The sequence below is a fragment of the Lolium rigidum genome, chromosome 4 (genome assembly GCF_022539505.1).
Source record: "Lolium rigidum isolate FL_2022 chromosome 4, APGP_CSIRO_Lrig_0.1, whole genome shotgun sequence".
NCBI lineage: Eukaryota > Viridiplantae > Streptophyta > Magnoliopsida > Poales > Poaceae > Lolium > Lolium rigidum.
The window spans coordinates 145,429,863-145,439,968 of NC_061511.1; the positions used below are offsets into that span (position 1 = coordinate 145,429,863).

General features: G+C 53.2%; 2 protein-coding genes across 3 annotated transcripts; both read right to left on the reverse strand.

Moving 5' to 3' along the window:
• Positions 1–1,924: 1,924 nt before the first annotated feature.
• LOC124650123 (cytochrome P450 89A2-like) lies at positions 1,925–3,490 on the reverse strand. Its single transcript, XM_047189684.1, has one exon. It carries the CDS (start codon positions 3,488–3,490, stop codon positions 1,925–1,927), a length of 1,566 nt encoding a protein of 521 aa, XP_047045640.1.
• Positions 3,491–6,424: 2,934 nt separating this feature from the next.
• Positions 6,425–8,953, reverse strand: LOC124708527 (UPF0496 protein 4-like). Of its 2 annotated transcripts, none has more exons than XM_047240210.1 (2): positions 8,874–8,953; positions 6,425–8,260 (listed from the first exon to the last, which is right to left on the reverse strand). In XM_047240210.1, the coding sequence occupies exon 2, from the start codon at positions 8,255–8,257 to the stop codon at positions 6,791–6,793; it is 1,467 nt and encodes a 488-aa protein (XP_047096166.1). In that variant the 5' UTR covers positions 8,258–8,260; positions 8,874–8,953; the 3' UTR covers positions 6,425–6,790. The 2 variants fall into 2 exon arrangements, with proteins under 2 accessions (XP_047096166.1, XP_047096167.1); XM_047240211.1 differs by lacking the exon at positions 8,874–8,953 and adding an exon at positions 8,377–8,430.
• Between the last annotated feature and the right edge of the window lie 1,153 nt (positions 8,954–10,106).

A 10,106-nucleotide genomic window follows, 5' to 3' on the forward strand; every position in this document is an offset into this window, starting at 1 on the left:
TAGCTGATGGTACAAATGTACAAGAAAAGAGACTTAATATGCTAGGAGAAAATGCAAAAAAACTAAAAGTATTATATATTGAAGAACTGGACCTGATGGTAGATGCAAGTACTAAAAGCAGAACACCATGCGGCACCTTCAATATTCTCTCAAACTGATGTTTGTGATCCCCTCATATGGTCCATGGGCAATGACGTAAACAGACAATAATAGTCAGATGGATTATCGCTGCTTTCAACAGTGAAAGATGCAACCGTTGTGTCTTCTAAATTGGCACCCTACATTACATAGACTAACCATAATGTTGAACTAATAGAGAGTCAAGCAGAAACTACTACAAGCCTTAATCATTAAAGTGAAAAGGTTATAAGCATCAGAGTTTCATAAATTCGTGCCAAAATGATCACATAAACTGGCGATCACCTGAATTGAAAAGCTAAATTATCTTTTTAAGAAACTTGTAACCACAGATTATTTTCCCAAAACAAATAACAAAAATACAACTGCGCTCGGTCACCCGGAACAAACTTGTGCATTCCCCTACCCTAAACAAGCAAAGTTGGTATACCTAAACTTCAAAGTGTCGCGTGCAGTGTGTACTCCTTGCTTCCTACCTCACCGATCGCCACACAGAACGCCTAAGGACATAAGAAAACATACAACAATGCGTCAGAGATCAAACACAAGTCGAACGGAACTATGTGATAGTACCAACCAACCTGGATGCCAGCCATCGTCTCCCCACGGAACGACATGCGCGAAACTCCTCCATCTTACACTTCATCTGCAAGTTTGACACATAAACCAATCAACCACAGGAAGAAATATAGGGAGAACCACAGAATTTGTTCGGGACCATAAGGCCTTCCACGCAGCAGGCCACATGATCGTTGGGAAGCTTTAGAAGTGGTATCAAAGTGCGCTAATGGAGTCAACAAGACAATGGTAATCGCGGGCTCCCCAACCGGCTGATGATGTACGGCCTTGGCCGCACCAACCATTGTGATGGCTGGAGGGAAGGGGACTGAAGATGGATCATGGATGTGTGTCCAATCCGTCCATAGGCGCTAGGACTTTCTCAACATACTTTCCTGCCGAGTGTACGAGGAGATGGCGGCACACCGGAGAATATGAAAAACAGGCAGGTGGGGGCCTTGGTGATGAAGCGCCGCCACCGATCTGAGAGAGGAGCTCCTCGGCGCCCCAAGGTGGAGCTCCTCACCTACGCACCATCACAGAAGGAGGGCGGAGGTTGCTTCACGACGACAGGGACGCGAACTCCACCTTGAAGCACACGGGCGAGGGAATGGCTGCGCCATGCCGCTGGCTGCATCGCCTCCCTGCCGTTTCTCCTCCCGAGTCCCGACCCCAACCCCTAATTATGTACTGTATTTTCTTGTTTGTCGATCGAATCGGCATGGTAGCTGAGTTGAGTAAGCCCAAACAAACTACAGGCCAATTCACCGTTTCTGGCCCAAATAACATCGTGCGGGCTTACTCAATCCAGGGAGTAAGCGGCCCTAGAACGAGAAGGGCCTTTCTTTTCGCTACGTACGCACTTAACACAGACATAAAGCTTGTTCAGGACGGTAATTAGATTTGGACCATTGGATCGTTCGATCGGACGGCCCAGGATGTGAAATCGCTGAGAAGAGGTCCTGGTGGTTCCATTTTACTGTTACTCAATTGGCAGCGGGTCCAAAAAAGGAACTAATTAGTACTCCATGAAAGATTTACTACTCTTTAGTATAAAAATTACTAAATGAAAGATTTACTACTCCTTGATATGCCTCTGAATTGAGCAGGTTTGCTATGCCAATTAAAGTTCCAAAGTCCAAACGAACAAAAAAAAAAAAACTGAATATTTGAACATTCAGACAAGCAGGTTCAGCAAGTAGTGTATTGTCTAAACTCTAAACCGTCGTCAGTTCCTGCCCCTGGGCACCAGCCGTGCGCGGAGCGGCTTGGCCATGACTACAGAGAACTCCGTCTTCTCGGCGAGGTCTACCTCGTCACCTGGAACCTCCTTCCACTCGAACTCCTTGACCAAAACGGCCACGAAGTACTCCAGGTGCAGCATGGCGATGCCGAACCCGGCGCAGATCCTCCTCCCTACGCCGAACGGCATCATCCTTATCTCCCTGCTGCCGGTCACGTCCACCCCCTCACCGTCGCCACCCGGCAAGAAACGCTCCGGCACAAACTCGGTGGGCTTCTGCCACTCTCGCTCGTCCCTGCCCATGGCGGCAACCATGAAGTTCACCGTGGCGCCTTTGGGGAACAGGTACCCGCTGATCTCGATGTCCTCTGCCGCCTTGTGCGCCAACACGAAGTGCCCCGGTGGGTGCTTGCGGAGTCCCTCCAAGACGACGGCCTTGAGGTACGGCATCTTGTTCATCTCCTCCTCGGTGACCTCCTCTCGTCGTCCAGTCGTGGCTTTGATCTCGTTGTAAAGATTTTCTTGGATGCGCGGGTTCTTGACCAGCTCGGCCATGATCCACTGCAGCGCGGTGGTAGTCGCGTCGGTGCCGGCGGTGAGGAACTCGGAGCAAAGATTGGCCATCTCGTCGTCGGTGAGCGCTCGGCCCCCCTCGTCGGGGAGCTTGATGTCGAGGAGGGTGTCCACGTACGAGTGCTCGAACGTCGTGTCAGCCTTCAGCGCGGCTGCTGTGCCCGCGCATCGGCTGATCCGATCCTTGCGCGCTCGCCGAGCCTCAATAAGCGGCAGGAAAAGCTCCTTCTGCCGCCGCCGCAGGGCGAATCCCATCTTGAGACGGCGACGGAAGAGGTGCTTGGTGACTGCCGGCCAAAACAGGAAGACGCTCGTCTTGCGCGCGACGTACATGAGCCAGTCGCGCTGCGCGGCGCCGATCGCCCGCACCGCGGCCTCGTCGAGCCTCTCTCCAAAGCACATGAGCACGAGGAGGCAGAACATGGCGTACCGGAAAGCTTCCACGACCATGACCCCGCGGGGCGGCGCCTGCTTGTCGGACTCCCGCAGCAGCTTGTCCGCGAGCACGCCGCGCACCCAGGAGCGCGCAGGCGCGAAGAGGCGGACGCGCGACGGGTGCAGCGTCTCGGAGACGAGGTTACGCCGCAGGAGGCGCCATGCCGGACCATAGTTGGCGCGCGAGATGGTTTTGTCGCTCTCGCCGAGGAGAGCGCGCGTGGCCGGCGGGCGGTCGGCCAGCGCGGCGCCTCGCTCCACCAGGGCTGCGTGGGCCACGCGCCGGTCGGCCACGTAGATGGAGAGGCGGGATCCGGCGCGCAGCGACACGACGGGGCCGTGCCGCGCGAAGAGGCGCGTGAGGAGGGGCTCAAGGTCGGCCGAGGAGTGCCTCAGCCACAGCAGGCTGCCGAGCACCGGCAGGGCGAAGGGTCCAGGCGGGATGCGGCTGCCGTTCTTGGTTTTACCCGCGCCACGCTGCGAGAGCAGGAGCAGGACGAAGGGGATGAGGAGGCAGGCGAGGAGCAGGAGCCATGCCTCCATTGTGATTTCTTGCTTTGCTCTGAGCTACCCAGCTCCGTTTATTCAAATATACTCCAGTTCTTGCTCTGGAGTGAACTACACAGAATCGTCGGTCGCTGATTTCATTTTATGTATTCATTGTTTTATTCTTGGATGATCGACAATGTCTGCTACTTCGATATACGGAGTAGAAAATTAGAAATGGCGGAGTTCTCAACTCTTCTCATGTGATCCGTTAGATGCATCCAATTGGCAGGGAGGGATCGGATGCGTCGTAAGAAATAGCAGCTAGGAATACAGTCGTAGATGATTAATATAACATTCCATATACTTGCTGAAGAATACGGCAAACTACAGAGTACAGATGTCATATTCTCTCCATGTCTGCGATATCTTTTTTAATTGGGCGTGTATTAATCAGCAATCAAGGTCAATGTTGTCAGCAAACTCCACACCTTTTTTTTTTACACAGGGAGGGTCTTCCATTAGAGAAATTTCCATTAAAGTGGCAGGTATATAATTTTTCAGTAAGCCCCTTGCAATATTCGTTCTAAGAACCTATAGTATTTAAAGAAAGGGGCTCATACTTAAATATAACACATTATAACAAGCTAGAACTAAGCAATCAAGGACACATGTGTCTCTACCACACGTAGCCAGCGTCCTCCAGGCGTCGCCGCCGAGGAACGCTCTTCCGGTGAAGACTCTTGGCCGCGGTCCACCACCATGCTGCGGGAACAAATCACTTCGCAGTACGGTGGCTTCGAGCACCCGCGACGGAGCCGATGCAGGGCCTCCACATCGGAGGTTGAAGATTCGCCGCCATGACGGCCTTGGATTGCAGCGGCATGTTTGCCAGCTGCATAGTTGAGCTCATAGGAATAGCACCTCGCAGGCAGGCAAAGGAAGGCACCATCTCAAGGAGGCATCGGCTTCAAAATCCACTTCGTTCTCACCACCGTGGTGAGGCAGAGAAGCAGAGCAAATGCTTATCCCCAATCGATGGCTGCCATCCACTAACATGGATCTGTTATCACCGGATTTTGGCCAAATCAGGAGATGGGTCGTAAGTGAAGATGGGCTTGAAGAATACACGCGTGGAGCATCTTTGAAGCGGCCTTGCACGGAGAGTTTGGGGTTAATTGCTCATGTATCTGTAACATAGTAGATCACATCTTAGTTTAGAATTAAAAGATAGAGTTTAGCCCGTGCACGGTTAGGTGCACGCCCGAATTAGAAAGTCCCTTGGACTATAAATATGTATCTAGGGTTATCGAAAAGGAGGACAATCACGTTCACAACAAACACAAATCAGGCGCATCGCCACCCCTTCCTTCGAGGGTTTCTCCCGGGTAAGCATATGCGATCTAGGCAGCACACGTTTATTCGTTTACCTTGTGCTGCTCGTGCTGAAGCGTTGTTGATGGCGAGTAGCACTATTTATCGTAGATGTTTTGGGGCTTGCATAGATGCTTTTCTTATTGCATATCTGCTTAGCTATGCCGTCCCTCGATATCTAGCTGCCCTTACACCTATCCAGGTGTAAGGGCAGCGTCTTGCTTGTTCGTTGTCTAGTAGATCCGATCCGTTATAGTTGCTCCTTGATTCCTCAAGGATTGGTTTAATATCTGTATGGTTAGGCCTTGCAAACGGGTTGAACGATCCGGTAGTGCGTTAGGTATGGTTTATTAGTCCTAAGAGGGATGTTCCGGGAATTAACTTAATGTTGGTTTTTAAGCCTCTTTTAGGGTTAGTTTTCCATTATCTTTCGCGTCTATTAGGCTCAACTACGCGTAGGATGTTCCGATCATGCGGTGAAAACCCTAAACTGTCGTAGATTGGTTTAACTCTACATTGATCAAGCAGGAGCCCTATGTCATCGTTAACTCGACGCAAACCATGGGGCGATCGGCTCTTTGAGCCGATCCACAGGGCAACCTGAGAGCCGATCGGGCTCGTATTTAATGTTTACGTGTACCGCCATGCAGGAAACTAATCGAAGCAATCCAACACCTTCCCGACCAGGTATAGGTCGGTGGCACGCCCTTGCAACCGCTAGGACGTGTGCCGGAACATTTGCGGGACGACGTCGAGGGACCAGGGCCCCCTGCAGCCTTGGAAGCCTCCCGGCTCTTCGTGTTGCTTAACCACTGCTCGCCGGTGGGTTTTGGCAGGCAACAGGATCTTGTCGCCGGAGCACAAAGAGATGCACCGCATCCATTCTCCCCCTCGCCACCAAGGCCGGCCGTGAGAAAAGAGGCACGAATCGCCAGGAGGTTGCCATTCTCCCCCTCGCCGCCATGGCCGGTCAGGAGAGCTTCGAGATCTTGGCTTCTGCACATGCACCGAAGATCCACTGCTGCTATTTTATTGAAGAATGGTTCCGCCTCTTCTCCTGCTTGCCTCCGACCAGAGGAGCTAGAGCAGCAGCGCTAGCGCGCCTACCCCACGGATCCAGCGGATCTCCATGTCGCCACCTTCACTACAGGGCATCCGCCCAATCTCCAGCATACCGCCGACAACACCACCAAAAACTACTCCTGAACTACTCCGGCGCCCTACCAAGACACACTCCGGCCAGCTATTCCGACGGACCGCCCGTCGGCGGCCCAGTCAACGCCGGGCGACTCTCAAGGCGATAAGGTGGGAGGAGAGAATGAAGCGGTGACACACTCCACACCTGGAGGTACCGATCCAAGCAACACACCCCCACACCACTCTCTAAAACTACAGTTCGGAATATTATGGGCAGCAGTATTACATTCTCTCTTTACTTTCTCAAATCTGACGTCTGAAAAAATATCAAGCAGATTCTTTCATCTTTGCTTCCAGACTTCCAGTATGATCAACGATGATTCAGACTTGCACATTTCTGAGCCTTCTACAGATGTCATGTTATCTCCATGTCTGGGATATCTATCAGTCCGTAAGCAAGAAAGAACAAAAACACCCAAATTGCAGATCAACCTGAACTTCATTGCCTTCTACGATGCTCCCTCATCACTTATACTAGCAGCAAACCTACATCATACATATAATACAAATATGTTCTTCTGGCACAAGCCAACATGCGTCTACCTTTACTTACCAGCTGAAAGCAAGGAAAACAAAGGGAACCTACGATACATACAACCCCAGCGCCTCGTGAGATTTGCACAACACAACTGGCAGCACAAGATATGCACAGCGCTGGTGAATCGTGGCCCCGAGCTTAATTTCGGTAGGGCCCCAGGTCAGAAGCGTGTACACAAGCATGCGCTTCCCAGCTGTATATATACACAATGTACCAACATGTAACATACAGGGCAGAAACATTGTGTACTAAGACCTGACCTCAGCGACCTTGCTAGCTGCGTCTGACATCCTAAGATTGCAGAGCAATGCATCACGTCCTGTAAGCACGATCTGGAAGAAGTCCCCGACTCGCTTAGACAGGGAGTCCAGCCCAAGCCGGAGCCCCTCAGCACATCTTGACATGCTGGAGATGCAATCCAGTAGCTGATCTATGCTGTCTGGGGCACTAGTTTTCTCAGGAACCATGGGCTGTTGGCTACCTTGTGGGGCACTAGTTTTCTCAGGAACCATGGACTGTTGGCTACCTTCTGGGGCACTGGTTCTCTCAGGAACCACGGTGCTGTTCTCATCGCTGATGCCATTTGTCTTATTTATGTTGTTGTGTTGGCTGATACTCTCAAGCATGATAAATTCATTGCCGCCGTGCCCCATGGTCCTGGTATCCTGCTTCAGTGTCATTTCAGCTTCTCTTGTTCCTTCATCTGTAGTAATCTCTAGCATTATCAGTTCACAGTCCCGGCAAGTGCTATCAGCCAGCTTAAGATTATCCTCAAGGCCTCCATCCTTTGAAGTGCTATCAGACATCACAACCTCCACTGAATGGATAACAGCACAAGCCAGGCTGTCATTCTTTTCTTTAAGCTGAGCAGTCCTAGTCAATTCATGAAGTTTCCTGGCACATGCTTCAACTTCTTCCAGCTCCTTTACAGCTGCGACACTTTCTCTGGATAATTTCCTTCCGAGCTCCCTACTAATGGTAACATGAAGATCACCGAAGGCTTGTGACCAACCAAATTTGCGAGGAACACGCAACTCCACCAGTGGCTTGGGGCTACCTGACAGTGCAGCCACAAACACACTGCAGATAAAGACGGTCACAGCCTCAATTCCATACAAAGCTCTCATGAGGACCTTCCCCTTGGCAGAATTCTTGACCTTCATCAGACAAAGGCTCCCAGCAAGTTCCTGCAAGGCCGTCGAGCAGCTGTCAAGCCTAGGGCCTGCGGTGCCCACTTTGTCCATCCACTCCTTAAGCGACACCTCAGCTCGCTTGAGCTGTTCCAGTGACGGCAAACCAGCTCCAGTGTCCAACAAATGCAGGACATACCGCACGAGCAGCTGCCCTTGATCCAGCCGAGCGAGCTCCGAGCTAAGCGCGATGCAGACGTCCAGCAGCTTCACACTGCTGTTCAAGTAGATGTCCACCCACTTCTCGTCCCAATCCGAGACAGGCAGCTCGAGCTCGGTTATCAGGGTGACTATGCTCGCGTGCAGCTCCGACAAGCAGTCCACCGCAAGCATCATCCAGGACAGGGTGAGGACCTCCGCGGCATTCTCCGGCTTGAGCTTCCTCAAGGTCGAGGCCAGGGCATCCTCATACGACGTGAGCAGCGCTTGGAGCTTCCGAGGCAGGTGGGGTCCCCCCGGAAGGATGACCCGGAAGGGGTTTCCCACGGGGAAGAAGGACCTATGCCCGTTGTCCGGGCGGCTCATTTCCTGCACCGCAATCAAAGCAGAATCTCCAATTAGCACGCCACATCGTGAACACTATACGAACATTCGAGCAATATACATAATAATTAGTAAACAGGCCGTAGATAACCAAGCATCACATGTGGTGTCTGTCAGTACTCAGTAGCAATTTGCAGTGTGGAGACAGCACACGCCTTTGTAGAATCCATTCCTTGATTCGCTTCACAGGTAAGATCATGTCCCAGCCACAAACCCTAGTGGCAGTTCACTCAGCTAACTGGAGCTCAACAACAACGGCGGCAATCGCAGCACACGAAGAACTTCCTACTGCATCAGCCCTCATAAGTATGGCGCCCGTACAGTACAGTAAATAAGCAAGGTTATCGAAATCAGGCTAACGTCCTGTGAGAAACTGAGAATTCACGAACGGTGAAACAACACCACTCCTAATCGCGAGATCCACTAAGCTAGAGCGAGAAATCGCACAAACTATAACCTACGGCCGACCTGATTGAACTAAGATTCGTCGAAGCTTTTCCCCTGAAATTTAGCCGAACAGAAGGATTCCCCACGATATCAAAACAAGCAACAGATCGACAAACCAGCGGAGCATAGCGAGCTGAGGAACTCCTCTTACCTCGATTCGGACGCGCGTGCGGATTCGATTCGAGCTTGGTTTGTTGGTTGGTGGTGATTTGGGGGAAGTTGCGGCGTCTGGGTGCGAAAGCTGCGTCCTCTGTTTTTTGCCGTTAGGTGCGAGTGCGAGAGTGGTAGAGACTACTAGAGACTAGAGAGGGACTAGGTTAGAGCAGGTCTAACAGACCCCGTAAAAGGTGCAAACCCGTATAATAACCGCCGATTTGAGGGTTTCGGCTCTACCCGGTCGTCTAGCACGCCCTGTAAAAACAGCCCCCGCATCGTTTTTTGCTGTTTTCGAGTACGGGGCGGGTTGTCGCCCCTTACTTGTGCGGGGCGGGAGGGAATACTGAGGCCAACCCCTCACCTTTGGCGGGCTGAAATTTCGGCCTAGCAACCTGCTCGCGCACTGTAGCGGGCGGCGGCCATGGCGGGCGTCCGGAGCGGGAGCGAGCGCGAGCGGCGTGGGGACGGACGGAGCGGGCGGGGCCGGGCCGGCGGCGGCCGGAGCCGGCGCGGCCGGGGCGGCGGCGGCCGGCGAGAGCAGGGCGCAGCCGGTGCGGACGCGGCCGTGGCGGGCGGGGGCGGCCGGGGCGGGAGCGGGGGCAGCTGCCGCGGCGCGGCCGGTCGTGGCTCGCGCCGGCCGTGCGGGAGCGGGCGCGGCCGGCCGTGGCGGACGGAGCGGCCGGGCGGAGCCGGAGCGGGCGGCGGTCGGAGCGGAGCGCGGCCATGGCCGAGGCGGGGACGGGGCGGCCGGGCGGAGCGAGGCCGGCGGCGAGGTGCCGGGCGAGGCAGAGACGGCCGGGAAGGGGCAGAGCGAGGGCGGCCGGGGTAGGGTGGGGCGAGAGGCCGGAGGCTGTGGGGATGCACGCACGAGGAAGAAGAAAGAGAGAAGGAAGAAGAAGAAAAAAAATAGCATATTCCGGGAATATTCTTCTTTACGGTTTAGACATACGGGTCCGCTAGCTCGTCCGAGTTTTTGGCCGGCGAAAAGTGAATACAGGGCCCTGTACTCGCGTTTTAAGGGGCGAAAAAATACGGGCCCTGTTAGACATGCTCTTAGAAAATGAGAGATGTGTTGCTCAAAAAAAAAAAGAAAATGAGAGATGTGGAAAGTTCGAGATGCCGTTAGGGTTAGGGCTCGGTGGGTCGCCCGGGCGCGAGTGACCCGTTGCCGATGGGCTCGGAAATGTTTTCCAGATTCCTGTTTTTCCGAAAGTGCTCAAGCTGGCCC

Bases quoted from the DNA above. Each gene is read 5' to 3' on its own strand.
- LOC124650123 (XM_047189684.1), bottom strand. From the start codon at position 3,490: ATGGAGGCATGGCTCCTGCTCCTCGCCTGCCTCCTCATCCCCTTCGTC.
- LOC124708527 (XM_047240210.1), bottom strand. From the start codon at position 8,257: ATGAGCCGCCCGGACAACGGGCATAGGTCCTTCTTCCCCGTGGGAAAC.